This window comes from Onychostoma macrolepis, chromosome 13 (genome assembly GCF_012432095.1).
Source record: "Onychostoma macrolepis isolate SWU-2019 chromosome 13, ASM1243209v1, whole genome shotgun sequence".
NCBI lineage: Eukaryota > Metazoa > Chordata > Actinopteri > Cypriniformes > Cyprinidae > Onychostoma > Onychostoma macrolepis.
Window position 1 is genome coordinate 12,613,385 of NC_081167.1, and position 23,621 is coordinate 12,637,005.

Sequence of the window (23,621 nt, forward strand, 5' to 3'; positions counted from 1 at the left end):
CATAAACCAACAAGCCACACATATATCCAGTACAATTACCTTCAGAGAAGTGCGGGCACTGTCCACTGATGGGAAAGATGGCAGTATATAGATACTAAAAGTCTCAACGTCCAACGAGACGCCTAGTTCTTGTATGGCTCTAAGAGCTTGCAGAGCACCTGAAAGAAAACAAAGTGATTTATTCAAACACGTGCACCTTAAAATTCAATTCATGACATACAAAAGTTCAAAGATGGAAGTCTGTGGAGCAAAATAGGGCCCTCAAGTTCTCATGAAATCTTAAGTGACAAATAGGACACTCTATGGTCTTGTAATACATGTGATAAGCAAAGTACAAAAAAGGGCAAACCCTGCTTTTTTTTTTACCTGTAAAGCTTCTCTTTTGCTAACAACAGTTTTCTGAATGATTCTCAGTATGAATTTGGGAATTTGATTTGGGAATACAACAAATTCAGCATTTTTTCCCTTGAATTTATGCAATAAATGTGGGTCTTACATCATAGGTTGGAAAATATAGATACCAAAAATAAATAAATAAATAAATATCACATCCCACCTGATATATATTAATATCACATCTTGCCTGTTCAATCAGTCCACCCAAGCAATGACTCAGCATTACATATTTAAACCATGATTTCTGGTTTTTAAAAAAAGATTGTTTCCTATTATACGGGAAAGAAATAAGGAAAAACATCTTTTCATAAGTACTAAGACTAATGATGCACTGATTCTGGGATTTTTTAAAACCAGCAACATGATTTAAAGCCCAAGGCTGTTTACAATTCACTGAACCAGGTCTTAAATTGAAAGCATTAATAAACAAATGAAATAAAATACTCGGATAATTAGAATTATCACATCAGTCTTCCAGTGGCATGGCCTGGAGGAACACCTCCTTCAGGCAGAGGATTCAGGCCTGTACCCGGCTCTCCAGCAGGGCCCTTCACTCCTGCCTAAAGCACCACATGCATATGGAACAGTCTCTCGACCTACTCGGGCAAACGTTTGTGTGTGGGAGAACACGTGAACCAGCGATTTGTGTTCTGTTTACTCTTCACCTTGGTCCTTAGCACTCTGTATCGCAATGCTCAGGGGACACCTACACACCTAAATAAAAGATAAGGGCTGCTTTTATCTGCCATTAAAACCTGCATCTGGCACCAGGAGCGGCCAGCAACCGGTGTGTGAGAGCATTAGCCAGGTAAAGCACCTGGAGGCTCTATCCATCCATCCACCCCATCTCTCCATTTCATTCTCATCTGTGCATCTTTCTTCATTCATCCTTTCTTGCAACTCAGTAGCTCTTTGCTTTCATGCAAACGTAAACAGTCATCCAGACACTCTCTTCTCAATGGAGCCTGAGAGCCGTCTGTCTATTCATTCTTTCATTTTTATGAGAGAAGCACACCTGTTTTGCTGTTGAATAATCCATTGATCCATTTGTCAGCCATAAAAGTTGGCCCAGACAGCGCTGGCCGATAGGTAGCATGTGAATGGGGATAGAAAATGGATATCCAGTCACATCACCAGCCGATTCAAGACTTCTCTCAATTCAGAAAGTGTGTGAGAGGGCTTTTATGGAACAAATCCGGTTCAGTGAATTCTCGGGCGACCTCCAAGTTTCTGTTTGCTACATCACTAGCTTTGATGATTGAACTGTAAGTGCGGGAAGTAACCAAGACTGCTGTCTCTCTTACTAGAGGAGCACTAAAAGGGAGAGGTCAGAGTTCAAACTGTCAACAGTAGCTGTATCTCCAAGCTCAGTTTTGAAATGAAATGGATTTTAAAATTTTAAAAAGCCAAAAGTATATCTTGCTAGAAGCAAAACTGGAAGTCTGCTTGGGTCTGTTGAAACAGGAGAGCACATATACATAAATGTTCAAAAAGTTTTCTTGGCAAGAAATTAAATGTCACAATGAAGACATTTATAATGTAGACTTCTATTTCAATTAAAAAATACTTTCTATTCTTAAAAGAATTCTCCAAAAAAAATAAAAGTATCATGGTTTCTACAAAATATTAAGCAGTACAATTATTTTTAACATTGATAACAACAAGAACTGTTTCTTGAGCACCAAGAATGACTTCTGAAAGACCATGTGACTGAAGTAATGCTGATAAAATTCAGGTATAAATTATATTTTAAAATATATTAAATTACAAAACAGTCATTTAAAATTGTAATAAAATTTCAGACTTTACTGTATTTGATCAAATGAAGATCAAATAAATGCAGCGTTGTTAAATATAAGAGCCTATAAGAAAATAAGAGACAGAAAATAAAGACTAGGAAAGGCTAAATCAAGTCAACAAATTCCACACAAGCCTGCTTATGAGGTTTAAATTCACTTCAAATTCATTTGAAAGGCAGCTGCCTTCATAGTCAGAAGACGAACAGGACACTAGGTTTTGAAACACAACTGTAGTGCTATTACTATACATTATCTGACAACAGAATGTGTAAGAACAAAGCAAAGCCATTCCAGATTGAGTCTTCTTGTTTTATGTAATCCAGAAAGAAAAATGTGCCAGTTTAAGTAAGCTCCAGAAACAATATAATATGAAGAGAGAGGAACTAAACAGCAAGATCACTTTCCACCTCTAGTCCTTGAGATGATTCCCCTCAGAAGGATACTAAAGTTGATGGAAGCCCTAAAGTTGCTTTCTGCAGTTATTGAGATTTAAAAGAACCCAGCATCTAATGCAAGTGGATGACAAAAAGTGGATTTTCAAATGACTAGTGCAAAGAGTGTTTAAGATGCAGATGTAAAAGCCTGTTGTGTGCTATGTGAGCGACTAAGGCATTCTTCTCGCACCATGTCACAAGCAATGAGCTGCACTGCTTCTTGAATCTGACAAGCACCGCTCGCTCGCGGCTGCTGAGACAAAGCTAGCATATGCTTTTTCAAACTCGCCTGCCCAAATCCACACCTCATCAAAATGCAAACTTTTCCCCCTCTCCGCACTCGTGAACGGGTGGACGGAAAACCGGTGGGTGGAAAGGGGGATGGGCGTCTGCCCGCTGGTGACACCTGTGGACAGAATGTGACATGGCGCTAAATATTTCATGGCCGTGCACAGCGGCGCACGTAATTGAAAGTGAATTCCCTCAGAGCGCTCGCATTTACATGAGACCCAGTCACTACAAATTCTGTCATGTAACCTTCACGTAGTGCAGACTTCAACACGGAGCAAACAAACAAAAAAAAAAAAAAAAAACAAAAAAAACTGTACAGGAACAGAAAGGTGAGAGTGATCCTGCATGTTTCATGAAGGTTATTGGTTAAAAATGAAATGTTTTTATACTCGCTGCTGCAGTTTCAGCAGGATTTTTTTGGACATGCTCTTTTGTCAGAACATTTATTTGTAAGTCTGGAACAGATTAACTGAATGAATTATGGAGGGAAAAAAAATTAATATTCACTGTCTAGGTGTCAAAGAGAGAGTCAAATGTTCCTATTCCACAGCTAAATAAATAAATAAATCTCTAACTTTTCACAATCCAATTCATTCCAGATGGATAATTCCAAATCCTGGACAATTCTTCCTTGTAGGAACTACATCATATTAATAATGACTGTACAGATGAGTGTTTAAGAATAAGGCTGGAAGCTCAGGACTCACCGGGAATGTTCTTGTCTTTCTGGTAATGAGTGAACAGGGGCCAGAAGTAGTGAGTTCTGACAGGCAAGCCCTCCTCCTTCATCCTTCTCATGAGCTCAACAGCCATACCTTAAAATTATGACGCATATTTCACAAATCGAAAAAGATCTTAAAACTAGGCCTAGAAATGTTTAACACGGGATCATTTTAATCCTGTTAAAATGAAATAATGTTTCAAAATTTCAAACACCTTGTTATCTCTCTTATTGGGTTAATACCGTTGAATTATGCATTTATATTGTAATAACAGCATCAATGGCTATTTTCACGACAATAACAAAATATTTTAAAACAAAAGAAAGAAAAATGGACAAATAAGCTTGAATTAAAAGCCTGGGATTTGAAAAGACAATAACTGAGGATTAAGTATTGTTTTTAAGCTTTAAATCATTGCACTCACCGGTCTTTTTAGCTTCCAAGGCGCACTGAAGGCTGAACTGCAGTGGTGATGAGTGCAGACCTGAATCTTTTAGATCTTTGCAAAACCCAGCTATGTTTTCCACAGACTGTAAGGCACAAACATGCAAATTAACATGGCATTAATAACACTTAGCCATCTCAGAACAACTTAAAGGAATAGTTCACCCCAAAATGAAAATTGTCATGATTTACTCACCCTCATTTCCTTCCAAACCCGTATAAGTTTCTTTCTTATGTTGAACATGAAAGAGGTTATTCTGAAGAATGCTGGTAATTAAACAGTTGATGGTCCCCATTGACTTCCATAGAATGTTTTTCCTTACTATGGAAGCCAATGGTGGCCAACAACTGTTCTAAGAAAGAAACTCATACAGGTTTGGACCGACATAAGGGTAATTTTCATTTTGTGGTGAACTATTCCTTTAACATACATGTAGACTTAAGATGCACTTGTAGAAATGTTTAGGTTGGTTCCCTTTACCTTGTCCATATTGACGCAGTGGCGAAGAAAGAAGTTTCCCATGTCTGGGGAATCACTGGTCTGTGACTCTACCAGCAGGCCGGAGAAGCTCTTCAGCACAGAAAACGCAGTCTCTTCACATCCGTGGGTAATCAGACTCAAGCAGAGGTTCATAGAGTCTGAGGAAATAGAAACAAATGGATGGGTCAGTATCAAAATAAAAAACTATATCAATTATTGATAACTTTCCCAACTTCTCACTGCATCAATATTGTACGTATCCCATTTCTCTAATTGGCCTGGGTTCATATTTAAAAGACTTAAAATACCGCTTTGAATACATATGGGACCATTGCGGCTCAGTATGGACCACTATGGTAAGCGCTTAGGGCAAAATTCAAAGCTAATGGTCCCACATTCCTCTTCCATGACATGACACTGCAGTCAGCAGACACACCTGGCACATATCCCCTCTCGTGACGCATGCACGCCACAATCTCAGGCACATACTGCTGATGGCCGGCCTTAGTCAGACTGAAAACCACCTGCATCAAATCTCTGTCCATCAGAAGTATATCTGCATTCTCCACAGTCTCTAGAGTCTAGAGGAGACAAAATATGATGATATGTTATTACCTAAAAACAAATACAAATAAACAACCTTTGATTATGCTACGGTCCTTAAAAATAAAAATAATGAAATGTATACACAACCATTCAAAAAAGGTGAGCAAGCTGTTTTCAAAAACATATAAATGAAACATTATACACAGCATTCTCTTATGAGTCCATTTCATCCCCCATAATCACAGACCTGTTTAATTTTGGCAATATCGCCTTTCTCAGCATACACTTTGAGGAGAGACAGGAACGTGTCTGGGCCCGGCTCAATCCCTGCACCTTTCATGACTGATAGAATGCCTTCAGCACTGTCCATGTCCCTGTACAAACACAAGTGACTCAACACAAAGGTATCAAACACAAAGAAGCAGCAACAAATCAACAGCACTGTCCACTCACCCTGCACGGGCATGGCCTGTCACTAGCGAGTTGAACACAGCTTCTGTGATGGGCAGATCTTTGCTCTTCATAAAGCCCAGGATTTTACTGCAAGAAGTTGCGAAATAAAGAGTTACTTCAAATTTTTATTACATCGAATTTTACATAATTCACACCACAAGGGTAAACTAACTTGCAGAAAATCAAAAATCACAACTCACCTTGCACCTTCAATGTCGCCAACTTCACAATAGGCTGCAATGAGTCTCTGATAGGTCACCTAGCCAGTCACAATATAATATAAATGTAAATAAAAATGGTTTCCAATGAAATTCCCTAGCTATCATCAGTGATAAGACAATATATCTATATAGCATCATTGTTTGTTGCACCTTGTGTCAGTCTTACAGTTTAAAGCCGTATCAATAGATTTTTTTGTAGTGAATATTTCATTTAATTTCAGAATTTTTTTCTGTACTTGAAGCTGTGATGTAGCAACACACACACACACACACACACACACACACACACACACACACACACACACACACACACACACACATAGGGTTGCTGCAGGATTTTTAAGCTCAAATTTAAGACTTTTTAAGACCTGCACAAATAAAATTAATACCATATGAGCAGGGTAGGGCAATGTCTATGGTAAACTGTAAAATGAATGTAAAAAGCACGATTTACTGTTCAGATAGAAGTTTTCACAAAACAAAAAGTTTCATAAAATAATACACTTCACATTTCAGCCTTTAAACCATTTTTTAAGAAAATGGATGAGTCAAAAGTATTAATTATTATATTAATTTCAACAATTATCAATAAATTATAATATTAATTAAATAACAAACAAACACATTTTACTGTCTAGATTTTTATAATGGATTATCTCCTTATCGATCCACCAGTTCACATTTACAGCTCTGCGTGTTTGCAGGGTAAAAATATAGGTCGAGTTTTGCATTGGTCTGAACAAAAACAACCCAATGTTCCTGCAATACTGGAGGCTGCAGTTATAGGACTGCATAGAACCCTATTTTTTGGGACAGCACCATCTATTCCAACAGAGGAGACCTGATTCAAAGAAACAAACAAACAAACAAACAAACAAACAGATGCAAACAAACAGCACATCAGACGTGAAGCGCTGCAGCTAATTAACTGAAGTCTCGCACAGACAAGTCTTAGAATATATTGCAATAAATTAGGATAAATATTTCAAGAGTGTTACCAACGGGTATGTTTAGGTTTAGGAGTTGGTTAGGACAATAATTAAGTGTATAAAATTAAATAACTACATAATTCCTTAAAAATAATAATATACAGAATTGAATAGCAAGTGCTATAAAATAGTATGAGCCACTAATATTTAGTCATTTAGCAGACACTTTTATCCAAAGCGACTTATAAATGAGGACAATGAAAGCAATCAAAATCAACAAAAGAGCAACAATATGCAAGTGCTATAACAAGTCTCATTTAGCCTAACGCAGTACACGTAGCAACAGATTTTTTTAAAATTACATAATAAATAAAAAGAAAACATAGAATAGAAAAAGAATAGAGCAAGCTAGTGTTAGAGGCCTTTTTTGCTTTTGTTAATTGTATAATAAATAAAAAGAAAACAGAATACAAAAAAGATTAGAAAAGCTAGAGTGCAAGTCTAAAAGGGACAAGTTTATTTATTTATTTTATTTTTTTAAAAGAATAGAATTAGAATATAGAGAGGTATGACGTTCTTCATTCTCTCTTACATTATTTTTGGCTCATTAAAAATTAATCTTGCTGCCGTGTTCTGGATTAATTATAAAGGTTTGATAGGACTGGCTGGAAGACCTGACATAATACATACATACAAAAATAAATAAATTAAATAAATAAATTTAAAAAACAAACAAAAAAAACTATAGGGCAAATTTAAGACCTCTTTAAATCATAATTAAGACTTTCTTGTACAATTTAAGGCTTTTTATAAATTTGATAAAGTAAATTTAAGACTTTTTAAGGACCAGCGGGAACCCTGCATATATATATATATATATATACATACACACACACACATACATAAACATACCTACATATTAGGGGTGTGACGAGACACTTATCCATGAGACTGGGTTCACAAGAACGAGACGAGATTTTTAGACTTTTTTTTTTTTTTTTTTTAATCCTTGATGGAATATATAGGGAAAAATAGTCTTTTATTCAACTGAAAAACACAAAATGCAAAAAATGTAGGTGCATTTTGAAATTAACTTGTACTTTATGAAATTAAACTTCTATTTTAATGAATTATATTCAGTAATAAACAACATGTAAACTAGAGCTGCACAATTCTGGATAAACTTTCGTTTTGATCGCTACTGTAGACAATAAGTGTTTATACCCAAACTATAAACTTTTATCCCAGTACTTCTGTTATTTAAATGTCTGTAACAGAAATAATGATGTGTGGTTGAACTGCCCATATCAGTGAATGACAGCGTTCACATCGGAAACGTGATGATGGCCGACCCTCTGATTCATCAACATGGGCAGCGACGAAACGTCCTTCTCACGCTCCACTGACACTCGCGATGTGAAACAGTCGTAACAGACATAGCTGAACCATTGTCATTCAGGAATAAGATCGCAATTTTTTCACAATTAATGGCGCAGCTCTAACAAGGCTCTAATGTAAACACTGCAAAATGTTTTGCGAGGATATCGCCACGCTCTCGCGAGACCAGTCGGATCTCGTGCCACAAGATCTCGTCACATCCCTAATTCATATACATACATATATATTTTTTCCCCTCCCAACATTTCTGGTTACTTAAAATAAATGCGTTTACTCCATCTTTAATTAGAATTAGACTCACCCTGTTCGGCTGAACATTAGCAGCTTCCATTTTAGCAAGGAACTCGGTTGGAGAGAATCTGAACTCATTCTGCAGGTACGTCTTAAGCAAGGCACTGTAATGGCTCACATCATAGATGGCGCCTGTAGCGAACAGCAATATGAGAGTTAAAACCAGATTTAGTACAATGAGTAACTGTTCAATTGTCTCTACACATACCCAGTTCTTGAAGCTTATCCCAGATTCGATGTGACAGCTCTACACGCTCAGCCAAGGGAACCTCAGGAAGCAGAGAGCCACAGCTTCTCAGCAACAACAGGGCTTGATTTCCACTTGGATATCCTATCGGAAGAGATTTCAGAAATGAGATGACATGCATGAGATTATGGAAATGGATGCAAAAATTATTTTAAACAAACAGACAAGTACCTGTTCTGCAAATATCATGGAAGATACGCAGCAGCAGTGTTTTGGTGACCCTGCCTGTCCTTCGGACTGAACTGTCTAGTTTGGCCAGAGCCCAGTCAAACTGCTGAGCCTGCTTGGAGCGGACCGCCACACTGGGCTCATCCTTCACCAGCCCCCTCTGCTCCGGGACAACACCATACTGACGACAGCTCACACAGGGCAGGGTCAATCTGTATGAGGACAAACTACAAAAACATAAGTGTACACAATCAATCCACATGCATGGCACCACAAGAAATGAAGGCAGTCACTAAAAAAAACTATTACGAAATTAACAGGCCTCGCTTACAAAAATAAAATCAAAGATAAAATCCTGCCCATGTTTCATGCATAAGTATGGGTTATTGCATATATATTGTTGGTCACACTTTAAAGACCAACTTTCAATATTAAATAACTATTAACTACAACTTTTGCCTCAATAAACTCCTAATTTGTTGCTTATTAATAGGACTAAGGGATCTAAAATATGGTCATGCAGAATGAGGCATTAATATGTGCTTTACAAGTACTAATAAACAGCCAATATGCATGCTAATAAGCAACTAGTTAATAGTGAGAATAGGTCCTTAAAATAAAGTATCACCTAAGATAATATGATAATTGTTTTAATAATGTGCGAGATGACATTATCAAGCGTTTCACTCACAGCCAAACAAAAAAAACACCTTGAAAGTGTCATCTCTCACATTATTAAAACAACTATGAGATTATCACTTGCTTTGTTCCTGAATGATTTTAACAAATAATTTGAATGAATGATTCAATGACTTTCCTCCAACCTCTCGGTTGTAGTTTTATATTTAAAAATGTTTCATTTTTCAACATTCAAAATTTTATTTTGAAACAATCTCAATCTCATAGTATTATTTACACAACTGTAATTACAGTGTGAATACATTTATGTTACTCCAAGCTGCATTAAATAGTCTATTTAAATGTACATAAAAGCCACTTGATTCTGTGTTTTCTCTGCAGTGCAAAGATGGATTTTGTTGATATGGTTTCATCTGATTTGTAACAGACAGTCCTACAGTGTTTTATTATATTAAAATATATTGATTAAATACAAGAAATTGAAATTATGACACATATTTAAGTAAAAAAACTTTTTTTTTTAATTAATTTAAGGGGGTATCACCACTTTTCTGTCCCTGCTGTGAACTAACCACCACATAGAATATGAAGAATATGAGGAAAACATTGAGTAACCAACAAGCATGAAACAGACTAAATGTTGGCCAATATGATGTGCAGTATTTTGAAACGGCTCAAAATGACCTTGGCATGTTGACCTTTGACTTTTGGCACATGTTAGCATACAGCTGAAAGACTAGTATTAGCCTAAAACAACTATACACAACAAAACACTATTGTATTATATGGACACATTTATTTTCATCATAGGCTTTTTAGTTAATGGATTAATGGTTATGTATTTACATTGAGGCCTTAATACTACTACTTTGTTTCCAAAAAGGCAGATTGAAAAATAATCTGACTGAAAAATGTTATAAGCATTACAAAGAAGCTGAAAGAAAAGGTGTAATGGTTACATTCATGTATTCTGCAGTGATGTTCATGGGTCACACATGCTGCAGGTTATGAACTAACACAAGAAAGCCATATCTCTCTCATATAACGCCATTAGATGATTTAGCTTTAGGCCTGTTCGTTCAAATTTGGTTAAATAACCTGCATACAGCACATGATCAACGTGTTATAACCGCACAGTATTGTTACAGGAGTGATCACCTCTCAATGACAACTGCATGATCTACACACGCATGGCAGTCATGCTGCGTTATACCTGTTTACATTTAAGCGTCCCGGGACTGTCTGGACACATAACCCTGCACGTGTAGCCCCGACCGCTCCGCTGTAAAGACGACCAGCTGCCGGTGCATGTCTGCTGTTTCCAAAGACCTGAAGCAATGCAGCCGGTGAACGTTTAAGGAGCCGGGCTGATCTTAAGAGCGCAGCCATCTTTAACCTGCAGAGAGAGAAAAGCGAAGGGCATCCGCACCACGTGACAGGCCAGAGAGCAATGGGCGAGACCAATGTATTCATAGGGGGGGGATTCAGTGTCCTCAAGTGCACCGTTGTTCAAATCGCTCAGATGCATTCCGTTTGTTAATTCCGTAAATATTACGGAAATTACAAAATTTACGCAAAAATATACAGCGGTAGGCTATACGCAAATAAGCAAGTATTAACAATTGGTATTAAGAATATTTCCCCAAATAAATACTACAGAGATATGCTTGAAATAATCTGAACTAAAAATATAATCGGTTTACCTTCTAATAAAATAAATATAATTTAAAAAAAAAAATAAATAGTGTATGCGCAGTAATTTAAAAAAATGACAAATTAACATGTATAAACAAAACACAGAAAATATTCTAGCACACTTTAGCTTGATATAAAACTTAAATGTTACACTTTTTATTTCATTATTTAATTTCATTATTCGAATTAATTCAATTTGTTTGTTATGTCAAGGGAACTGTTGAACAGTGCTATTTTAATATTATTTATATATTGTAATAGTATTTATTAATAGTTTGAATTAGCATTTTTATATATATTAACCTCTCTTTTTAGTTTAGGTTTCAGTAATTTTGTTACGTGCTTTTGTCATTTGTCATTTGTATTAGCTTTTTTATGTATATTTCTATATCGTTCTATATATAATTTTATTTCAGTTTTAGTAGTAATTTTATTAATTCATTGTATAATTTTTACTTTAACTTCTATTTTCCAGTTTTAGTTTTTATGTTTCAGTTTTTCATCTAGTATTTATTTTTTTTATTTTATTTTATTTCAGCTGTATTTAAAATACTGAAGATGATTTTTTTTATCAGTTTTAGTTTAAAATAACAACCCTGCTTAAACAATGTCGAAGTAAACATGAAAATAACATTTTACAACCTAACATGTTACATAAAAACACTATAGTCACTTTTACAATATTTGCAATATATTCCTGATCTTGTTTTATGACTATAATGGCTGTACCCAAACCTAATTGTATTGTCCTCGTGAGAAATCAAAATTAATTTCAATTTCAGAAATGTATGTGTTGGATTAATCTTGCCGTGTGTTTTTAGCTTGATGAGAGACACATTGTTTACCAGCTTACTGGAGCTGGAAGCTGATTGGTGGCAGCTTGAGGTCAGTTTTGGAAAAGGTCAGCTAGGTGGGGTGTTGTCAAGCACAGACTAATGCCCACTGGGCCACTCTGTCTCGTGCCAGGCATCAGGGGCCAGGGGGCCCCAATTTGTCAGACGTGTGGCATGCCAAACTCATTTCCATGGCTGACACACACTGCAAGCCACCCGCACAGCAGTACACACTACACAGCTGACAGGTGACAGTGAACAGGCATTGCCTGCCAGGCATGTTGTTTCACCCGCTTGAGAGTCCATCCCTGTCTGCCGAGTCCCCCACAGTGGGATGATGTTGGGGTAGGGAGGATGCTGAGCTGGTTTGGCAAGGCATGGTGAGCATTAAGAATAGCAGTAATGTGTATTAAAAACTAAAGAGCAGAGCTTGCTTATTAAATAAATGGATAATGCAAATGCTTTAAATGTATAAAGCAGTCAGGCAGCAGGAATTTATCTGTTAGAGCAACTCTGAACCTCCCCATACTTTTCAGTGTGCTTTTCAGAACACACACACACACATTTCCACTATACCTTGAATATTTCAAAATTGAATAGTGTTTATCATATTGTATGAGCCTGTTATAAATCTAATATGCATTTGACAGCACTGGGACTTCTCACTATTTTTATCACTCCACTTGTCTGTGATTGCACATTCAAGACAGACTGTCAGTCTGTGCATTAGTGGTGGGGATTCTACATTGATACACCAGTTGTTGGTGACAAGTGACTGGCTATAAGAATCAATCAATATATGAGTCAACTGATTCATTCTGAAAAAAAAAAAAAAGATTAATTCAGGAATTAAACAAGTGACTTATGAGTGAGGCAATTGAATCACTCACTCAACAGATTAATTCAGGAACAAACCAAGTGACTTATCAGAGAGTCATTAAATCATTCACTCAACTGATTCACCCAGTAACAGAAAAGTGAGCAAGTCATTGAATTATTCACTCAACAAATTCATTCAAAGCAGAATGAAAAGTTTTTTGAAAAAAAAAGCTGAAAAATGCTGCCTTCAGAGGATGCATTATAGGCATCAAGGCATGTCTGAATCCAACATTAGCTTAATAGACTTACTGTCTCCTGAGATACCTTCATCTGATCGATTTTTGAAGGCAGCATAAATGTGTCCTTCACTTTGATATCCCACAATCCTGTGCGTTCCAGTCTGTTATGGTTGCGCTATTAAAAATAAATATGTGACCCTGGACCACAAAACCAGTCTTAAGTGTCAATTTTTTTGAAATTGAGATTTATACATCATCTGAAAGCTGAATAAATAAGCTTTGCATCGATGTGTGTATTTGTTAAGATAGGACAATATTTGGCCAAGATACAACTATTTGAAAATCTGGAATCTGAGGGTGCAAAAAAAATCAAAATATTGAGAAAATCGCCTTTAAAGTTGTCCAGATGAAGTTCTTAGCAATGCATATTACTAATCAAAAATGAAGTTTTGATATATTTTTGGTAAGAAATGTACAAAATATCTTCATGGAACATGATCTTTACTTAATGATTTTTGTCATAACAGAAAAATCGATAATTTTGACCCATACAATGTATTTTTGGCTATTGCTACAAATATACCCCATTGACTTGAGACTGGTTTTGTGGTCCAGGGTCACATATGGCATCTGAAAGTTGCAGTTGGTGGTCAGTTTGTGTGTAAATATAATATTTTTGACAAACTTTTTTCCGCTTTTGATGGCATTTCTAATGATAAATGACTATTGAAATGGTTAAATATTCGCTTGCTTATCACGTAAGTTCACTCTGTTTTGTTGAACATCATGCTGTCCCAGAAATCTGTCCAAAAATCAGTTTCGTGAGGTTCCTTCATGCATAAATGCTGTCTGCAAAGTCACTGCCTAAAAAGGCAGTGAGGCAACAAGTCAGAAACCCAAGCTTTCTGATGCAGCCAATAATTCACATAGGAACAAAACAAGTAATTTATGAGTGAGTCATTGAATCATTAAAACACAGATCCTTTCAGGAACTAAACTGCGGGTCGCTCCGAAATGCACAACTCGGCAGGTCCTGCTTTTGGATTCATTTTCATTTTGAAGCAAATACACACAAAATAACTTCCAGTATTGTCCCTAAAAATAAGTTACTAAATATTAACTTCTTCATTGAACTGGTAAGCAATATCACAACATAAAGACCATGTATCTCAAAGTTTGTTTGTGTCACTGAGCTGTTAAAGAATTAATCGCCGACCCTCACCTGCAATGTCAGCGAGCACATGCCACTCCTGGAGACTCGTACCGTCAGTTTACTTCTTATTCCGAAGGGAGCCCTTGCTTTTTGTTGGCATGAGAGCTAAAAGTGGTGAGCTCAGGGGAAGAAATATCTCAAGGTCACTGAATTATAGAAGAGGAGAGATGAGGTGAGCTGAGAGGAAAGGCCTGCTCCGTTCCCCCTCTCTGTTTGCTGAATGAACTCAAGAAGGGTCTGTTCTGTTTTTCTGCAGCATGAATGCATCTGTGTTAGTGATTTATTATTCATCAAAACTATCAATTATTAACTGATTATTTTCCCTCTTTTACAAAAGATTTTTGCTGATCTTTCTTCCTCCTACGCATAATTGAAAACAATGCCCCACATATCATTCTCATTTTCTTATTCAAAATCCTTCTACATCCATCTAGAAAAGTTTCTACCATGGAATACAGAATAGTGCATTATTTATGACTTAATAATGTCTGGCAGGTTCCCCAACAAAGCAGGGCACCAGCATCTTGTCACCTATAGGTTATGTCCAGAGGCCTCTGCCATTCCTTATTTATTAATATGACAAGAAGATTTGTTGTCAAAAGGAATGTAGGTAACTTCATATTGCCTGACTTACCTACTAACCAGCATGAGATTATGACCCAGCCAGCTCATTCTTTACCCATAATTCATAATGAATGTTGTCTTTAGACCAGGGGTGGGGAACATTGATCCTGGGGGGCCGGTGTCCCTGCAGAGTTTAGCGCCAAGCCTAATCAAACACACCTGAACCAGCTAATCAGACCTTGAGATGCAGTTAGGTTTTTTCAGGGTTGGAGCTAAACTCTGTAGGAGAGTGGCCCTCAAGTGCCTCTGGAATATTTGACATTACTGTGGACACTAGCTATCTCAGAATATATTATTTTGGAAAACAAATTAAGTGAAAATAATGTAAATAATTATCAAATTTAAGCCTCAGAGACTCGACTGTGCTACTGTGCTGAGCTACAGAGAACAGAGAGACCTGGAGTGTTGAGGAAAGAGAGAAAACAGGCCGTCCCTGAGGATTTGTCCGTTTCTGTGTGGATCAGAGAGTGTGAATGTGATGGCAGTTGCAGCGCTCTCTGGTGTGAAGAGTGTTGTTTCTCTGAGATTCTTGTGAACCTGAATGTCACACATGAAGATAGAAGGCAGAACCATGGGCAGGAAATGACACCGCAAACACATGGAAATCTTGAGAGGCTGAGAGACACACAGGCAGCAGAACATGAGCACACAGCCTCACAGATCCAAGCTGATGTTTTCTCACATTGTAAGTGCTGACCCAAAATCATAGCCATGGCTTTTAGTCCTCCATGAATGCAATAAGTCATAACATTCGTTTATATGAGGAAATTTGTTAGTGTATGTGGTGTTTTTGTTTGGGCTATTTTAATGTAATTTCATGTTTCACATGACTGTTTACACAGATTCTAAAGTTTGGGATTAGTAGGTTTTTTAATGTTTTTTAAGAGATGTCTCTTCTGCTCATCAAGACTGTGATTATTTGATCAAAAATACAGTATAAAATTATTATTGTGAAGAAATATTACATTTTAAAATCTATTTTAAAATTTTAAAGTATAACTAATTCCTGTGATGGCAAAGCTGAATTTTCAGCATCATTACTCCAGTCTATGGTGTCACATGATCATTCAGAAATCATTCTCATATGCTGATTTGGCGCTGAAAAAAACATTTCTTGTTGTCAGTATTGAAAACAATTGTGTTTCTTGATGTTTTGTGGAAACAAAATTCAGGATTCCTTTTGAATAGAATAGACAAGGTCAGAAGAAAAACATTTATTTGAAATAGTTTTTATTCTAGCATTATTAATGTCTGTAATATGTCACTTTTAATCAGTTTAATGCGTCCTTACAGAATAAAATTTCTTTAAAAATATATCTTACTGATCCCAAAATTCTGAACAGTAGTGTGTATATAATAGCATATTTGTCCAAGTAAGCAATATATAAAAATAAATCGAATAAAATAATAAATATGTAAACACACACACACACACACACACATATATATAGATATATTATTATTATTATTATTTTTAATTTTTTTAAACACCCTGTTGCTAACTCTTCCACTGCAATATTTTGTCTTTGCCATTCTTCCAAATGGAAATTGTTCATAAGCTTGCATCATCCTTTTTTCTGTGTGCAAGTGTACGACTGTGTACAAAACAGTGATAGTAATCTGTCTGATAAGACTGCATTGTGGCATTTGCCATCATCCATGTATCATTACTTCTATCATTATGTTGTTATTGTCATCCAGGGCCTTTCATGCATCATCACTTCCCTCTCCGCTCCTCATGACTCCAGTCCTGTCCGATTCCATCTCCATTTCAGCATGCGGCAGCCAGCTCCATCCCTCTGCTGACCTGTTCAAGCGTGACAGTAAAGGAGAAATCATATATTTGCACACTCTCACATGAGACTGCCTGGCTGATCTCATGACAGGCCAGGATCCTGTGACTTTGGTGTAGGAGAACTGCGCCTGAGCCAGGCAGGAATGATGTGATACGTTACTGTAATGATGCCTCGGGCTGAAAAATAATTACCTGAGAATTATACATGCCTCTGTGATCAGTGACAGGACTGTTTCTGCTGCACTTCCTGTGTTTGGGCTCTGACTGGGTAGGGGTCTTGACAGCACACACACACACACACACACATATGCCTAGTGTTTATCATACTATGTGATGCAGTGAAGTGTGCAGACCTTACTACACGCTGTCACTCCAAATGAGATGCACATGGCTTCAAAAAGCAGATTGTATGATTATAAATGAAGCTTGTTGCTTTACATATAGTGTTTACATTTCTTTCTTTTTTTTCTTTTCTTTTGACAGACAGCTCTTCTTATGTATGGCTATTCTAAGAACCTATTCAAAGTAATTTGAAATATTTGATAAAATATAAAGTAAAATATTATGTAAAATAATCACAAATATTTAGTGTGTATATAAATATATATATTATTTTATATATATATATATATATATATATACGTTATATTTATTTATTTATTATTATAAATGTTATTTCACTTAATAAATTTTGTATTTATATTAAATAATATTTATGTTAATGTTTATAATATTTTTAATAAATTTTATATAACTTAATATGTTTTTACTTAAATAATAAACTTTAAATAAATTTTAAATGTAATTAAATAAAAATTGGGTGAAAAATAAAAAAACTTGCCAAGGCAAAATGTCTCAGTTTCATTTAGTTTAACTTGACGTACTAAAATAACTAAAACTGAAATAAAACTATAAAGACACATAAAATGGATAAAAATTCATTAAGAAAACATTCATCTTTTTAGAAATTTAGAAGACTGCTGTCTTGTAATTGGTACAAAAATGTAGCCGATACGAGTATGTTATATTTCAAGTTTTCTGAAGTCATAATTTAATGTGAGAAACTGAAAATTAAATCATTATTCATTGGCATGTTTATACACTGTAAAAAATAAAAAGTTGAGAAAACTTAAAAGTTTAAGGCAACCAGCTTCAGTATATTTTTTTTGAGTTTTCTCAACTTGTTGTTTTCAGTTTATACAACAAAAAGTTGAGAAAACTCAAAAATCTCCTACAAAAACAAGTTGAGAAAATTCTAAAATCTGCTGAAGCTGGTTGCCTTAATTAAACTTTTAAGTTTTCTCAACTTTTTATTTTTTACAGTGACAAGTCATAACATTCGTTTATATGAGGAAATTTGTTAGTGTATGTGGTGTTTTTGTTTGGGCTATTTTAATGTAATTTCATGTTTCACATGACTGTTTACACAGATTCTAAAGTTTGGGATTAGTAGGTTTTTTAATGTTTTTTAATGTTTTTTAAGAGATGTCTCTTCTGCTCATCAAGACTGTGATTATTTGATCAAAATACAGTATAAAATTATTATTGTGAAGAAATATTACATTTTAAAATCTATTTTAAAATTTTAAAGTATAACTAATTCCTGTGATGGCAAAGCTGAATTTTCAGCATCATTACTCCAGTCTATGGTGTCACATGATCATTCAGAAATCATTCTCATATGCTGATTTGGCGCTGAAAAAAACATTTCTTGTTGTCAGTATTGAAAACAATTGTGTTTCTTGATGTTTTGTGGAAACAAAATTCAGGATTCCTTTTGAATAGAATAGACAAGGTCAGAAGAAAACATTTATTTGAAATAGTTTTTATTCTAACATTATTAATGTCTGTAATATGTCACTTTTAATCAGTTTAATGCGTCCTTACAGAATAAAATTTCTTTAAAAATATATCTTACTGATCCCAAAATTCTGAACAGTAGTGTGTATATAATAGCATATTTGTCCAAGTAAGCAATATATAAAAATAAATCGAATAAAATAATAAATATGTAAACACACACACACACACACACACACACACACACACACATATATATAGATATATTATTATTATTATTATTTTTAATTTTTTTAAACACCCTGTTGCTAACTCTTCCACTGCAATATTTTGTCTTTGCCATTCTTCCAAATGGAAATTGTTATATATATATACGTTATATTTATTTATTTATTATTATAAATGTTATTTCACTTAATAAATTTTGTATTTATATTAAATAATATTTATGTTAATGTTTATAATATTTTTAATAAATTTTATATAACTTAATATGTTTTTACTTAAATAATAAACTTTAAATAAATTTTAAATGTAATTAAATAAAAATTGGGTGAAAAATAAAAAAACTTGCCAAGGCAAAATGTCTCAGTTTCATTTAGTTTAACTTGACGTACTAAAATAACTAAAACTGAAATAAAACTATAAAGACACATAAAATGGATAAAAATTAATTAAGAAAACATTCATCTTTTAGAAATTTAGAAGACTGCTGTCTTGTAATTGGTACAAAAATGTATGTCATAATTTAATGTGAAAAACTGAAAATTAAATAATTATTCATTGGCATGTTTATACACTGTAAAAATAAAAAGTTGAGAAAACTTAAAAGTTTAAGGCAACCAGCTTCAGTATATTTTTTTTGAGTTTTCTCAACTTGTTGTTTTCAGTTTATACAACAAAAAGTTGAGAAAACTCAAAAATCTCCTACAAAAACAAGTTGAGAAAATTCTAAAATCTGCTGAAGCTGGTTGCCTTAATTAAACTTTTAAGTTTTCTCAACTTTTTATTTTTTACAGTGACGAGTTCATGAGAAATGGTGTCTGAATCACTTCTTTTAATTCAGATCTTTTCAATGATTCAGTTCTTGAGTTTGGCTGATTGAGTCAGTCACGTAAACCATGTCAAGGTTATTGCAATACCAGGTTTTCTTGTCAAATTTTGTCAAGGGTTCGATATTTATTGTAGGCTTGTTTCAATTTTTTTCTATAAGTTTGTACAGTACCTTTAAACACAAGCTGGTTCTAAATGAACGTAATGTAACAAAAATTATGCACAATTTTCCTGATCGAGGTAGCAACACAGCTTGCCAAGTGACACATCTTACCCCACTCTGGCCTACTTTGTACAAGCCGAATTCCGGAAATGTTGGGACATTTTTTTTAAAAATTTGAATAAAATGAAAACTAAAAGATTTTCAAATCACATGAGCCAATATTTTATTCACAATAGAACCTAGATAACATAACAAATGTTTAAACTGAAAAATTGTACACTTTTATCCACTAAACACACACTGCTCCGGGTGTGTGTGCACTTTGGATGGGTTAAATGCAGAGCACAAATTCCGAGTATAGGTAAACATACTTGGGCACATGTCACTTCACTTTCACTAAATAAGCTCATTTCAAATTTGATGCCTGCTACAGGTCTCAAAAAAGTTGGCACAGGGGCAACAAAGGGCTGAAAAACAAGAAATTTTGAAAAAATTCAGCTGAGAGAACATCTAGCAACTAATTAAGTTAATTGACATCAGGTCTGTAACATGATTAGCTATAAAAGGGATATCTTAGAGAGGCATAGTCTCTCAGAAGTAAAGATGGGCAGAGGCTCTCCAATCTGTGAAAGAGTGTGTAAGAAAGACTGTGGAATACTTTAAAAACACCGTTCCTCAACATCAAATTGCAAAGGCTTTGCAAATCTCATCATCTACAGTACATAAGATTCAAAAGATTCAGAGAAACTGGAGAAATCTGTGCGTAAGGGACAAGGCCAAAGACCTTTGTTGGATGCCCGTGGTCCTCGGGCCCTCAGACGACACTGCATCACTCATCAGCATGATTCTGTCATTGACATTACTAAAAGGGCCCAGGAATACTTCCAGAAACCACTGTCGGTAAACACAAACTGCCGTGCCATCTGCAGATGCCAACTAAAGCTCTATAGCCCGGTACACACCAAGCCGACGGTTGGCCGTCGGGCAGTTTTTGTTCGTCGGCCGACTAAGTTTTCTCAGTGTGTTCTGCGCCGTCGGCTGAAGTTGGTCCTCGTCGGCTTTATTTCGGCCGATTCGACATGTTGAATTGGCGTCGGAGCTCGTCGGGCAGTCGAGCCATCTGATCATTCTGATTGGCTGTTCAGCTGGCGAACCAGTATGCGAGAAAGGCGCAGAACGGACGTGCTACTTGGCCATCGGGTGGCAAGCGTCGGCTTGGTGTGTCAAGGCAACTTTGGACCCAGACGCTTCCGACGTGAGCCGACCCCGCAGTCTGCTTTCGTCGCCACTAGTTTGTCGGCGTCGGCTTGGTGTGTACCGGGCTTATCATGCAAAAAGGAAGCCATATGTGAACATGGTCTAGAAGTGCCGTTGTGTCCTATGGGCCAAGGCTCATTTAAAATGGACTGTTTCAAAGTGGAAAAGTGTTCTATGGTCAGACGAGTCCAAATTTGACATTCTTGTTGGAAATCATGGATGCTGTGTCCTCCGGGATAAAGAGGAGGGAGACCTTCCAGCGTGTTATCAGCATCTCTGATGTAGGGGTGACCCCGAATAGTCGACCATTCGATGCTTCGATAGGAGGAGCCCGATTTGACTACTAATCTCACAGTTGAATATTCGCGGGGTGTTATGATCGTGCCACTTTGGCTATATGGGGGTGCTCAATGTCTGATTTCACATAGAACTACCGGTTTTCTCCCAATACATTAATATACAGCCTATTAAGAAAACGTTGTAAATAAGAATCTGAAAAGAAAGAAGCTTTTAATAAATATTTTTAATGTGTGTGAATAAATCCAACCACCCCTATAGATTTAAGTTTCACTTAATCCAACATCTTGGCAGCAAGGATTTAAATCTTTAACAAGACAGAGTGAAAGATTGGATTTTTTCGATCAGGTAGGGTATAAGTGATTTCAAAATATTTCAGCCAGTTTAGACTATATATATTGTGTATATATTTATCTCGTAGCCTATAAGATGCATTTGAGTAAAGCGCTTGTAGTACTACGGTGATTATCTTTTCAGCGCCAGCAGGACAAACAACAATGCAGAATATTAATAGCGATGACTGGGACTGTCATACATAATGTCATGGTGCACACAGCAGGGAGGAATAACAGTCTTTAACAAATCCAAAACAGACAAGGCAAGACAAGGCAAGGCAAGGCAAGGCAAGGCAAGGCAAGGCAAGGCAAGGCAAGGCAAGGCAAGGCAAGGCAAGGCAAGGCAAGGCAAGGCAAGGCAAGGCAAGGCAAGGCAAGGCAAGGCAAGGCAAGGCAAGGCAAGGCAAGGCAAGGCTGGGACACACAGGAACACCGGGGAGTAACAAGTAGACCAGACGAAATCTAACTAAACGGACATGAACTAAATACACATGACAATAACAGATAATTACTAAAACACAGCTGGACGAGAATGAACTGATAAGCACACTTAACAAGGACAGGAACATGACCAAATAAGGACACAAGAGGCGGGAACACATGACACACATGATAGAGGACTGACACATAACATTATAATGAGAACGCTATTATAATGCAGCCCATGACCAGTTGCAGCCCGGGTTGCAGCCCAAGACCGGTTGCCCACGGAAGCTAAGCAGGGCTGAGCCTGGTCAGTACCTGGATGGGAGACCTCCTGAGAAAACTAGGTTGCTGTTGGAAGAGGTGTTAGTGAGGCCAGCAGGGGGTGCTCACCCTGCGGTCTGTGTGGGTCCTAATGCCCCAGTATAGTGACGGGGACACTATACTGTCAAAAAGCACCGCCTTTCGGATGAGATGTTAAACCGAGGTCTTGACTCTCTGTGATCATTATAAATCCCATGACACTCATCGTAAAGTGTAAGGGTGTAACCCCGGTGTCCTGGCCAAATTCCCTCCACTGGCCCTTGTCAATCATGGCCTCCCAATAATAACTATTGTGAATAAAATATTGGCTCATGTAATTTGAAAGTCTTTTAGTTTTCATTTTATACAAATTTAAAAAAACATCCCAACATTTCCAGAATTCGGGCTGTATTTATCAGCATATTATGCAATGTAGAGGCAAATCCCAGATTCCCACGCAGTTTAACAAACATTCAGCTCCATCACATCCCTCAGCTGTCCTCATAGCATCTCACATTTCACACCCTGAATTAACATAATGCTGTAATGGAGTTGATTACTAAGAAGCAATTATGAGCAAGGCATTGGAGGATGCAAGTGTTCAGTCAAGCATATGCAACAGCGTGTCAACAGCCAGGCAAACCCTGAGAGCGACATGAAGCAGAGAGAAAGAAGACGCCTCCCCATAATATATGGTTGCCCTTTAGCTTATCTTCATGGAGTCGTCAACATGTCACATTGACATCTCAACCTGCAACACCTCAAGAGGGATTTCAGCAGATGTCCATTATAAAAATGAACTGACTTGAAATGTAAACCCTGAATTCAATCGTTTTCAAAGAAATGCAATTCACAAGTATTCATAACTGTTTTAATGAATTGTTGGCTGATTCAAGGCCCACTGAGAGTTAGGTTTAGGGGTGGACCTTTATGCAAAAATAAATAAATAAATACAATTATTAGTGCTGTCACACGATTAATCACGATTAATCGCATCCAAAATAAAAGTTTTTGTTCACATAATATATGTGTGTGTACTGTGTATATTTATTAGGTATATATAAATACACACACATACAGTATATATTTTGAAAATATTTATATTCATATAGTTTATATTATAAATATTTTATAATAAATAAATAAATAAATAAATATATATATATATATGTGACCTTGGACCATAAAACCAGTCTTAAGTTGCTGGGGTATATTTGTAGCAATAGCCAAAAATACATTGTATGGGTCAAAATTATCCATTTTTCTTTTATACGAAAAAATCATTAGGATATTAAGTAAAGATCATGTTCCAT

General features: G+C 36.1%; 1 protein-coding gene across 1 annotated transcript in view; it reads right to left on the bottom strand.

Annotated features, from left to right (window-relative positions):
• Positions 1-10,923, bottom strand: part of lrpprc (leucine-rich pentatricopeptide repeat containing) — a 59,114-nt gene extending 48,191 nt beyond the window's left edge. Inside the window, exons 1-12 of the mRNA XM_058796223.1 lie at positions 10,673-10,923; positions 8,824-9,047; positions 8,614-8,736; positions 8,416-8,537; positions 5,767-5,825; positions 5,567-5,653; positions 5,361-5,487; positions 5,004-5,148; positions 4,568-4,725; positions 4,067-4,172; positions 3,628-3,735; positions 40-158 (exon numbers count right to left, since the gene is read on the bottom strand). Of these exons, the coding sequence (XP_058652206.1) occupies positions 40-158; positions 3,628-3,735; positions 4,067-4,172; positions 4,568-4,725; positions 5,004-5,148; positions 5,361-5,487; positions 5,567-5,653; positions 5,767-5,825; positions 8,416-8,537; positions 8,614-8,736; positions 8,824-9,047; positions 10,673-10,848 (1,554 nt within the window). The 5' untranslated portion in view covers positions 10,849-10,923. The remainder of the gene's footprint in view (positions 1-39; positions 159-3,627; positions 3,736-4,066; positions 4,173-4,567; positions 4,726-5,003; positions 5,149-5,360; positions 5,488-5,566; positions 5,654-5,766; positions 5,826-8,415; positions 8,538-8,613; positions 8,737-8,823; positions 9,048-10,672) is intronic.
• Between the last annotated feature and the right edge of the window lie 12,698 nt (positions 10,924-23,621).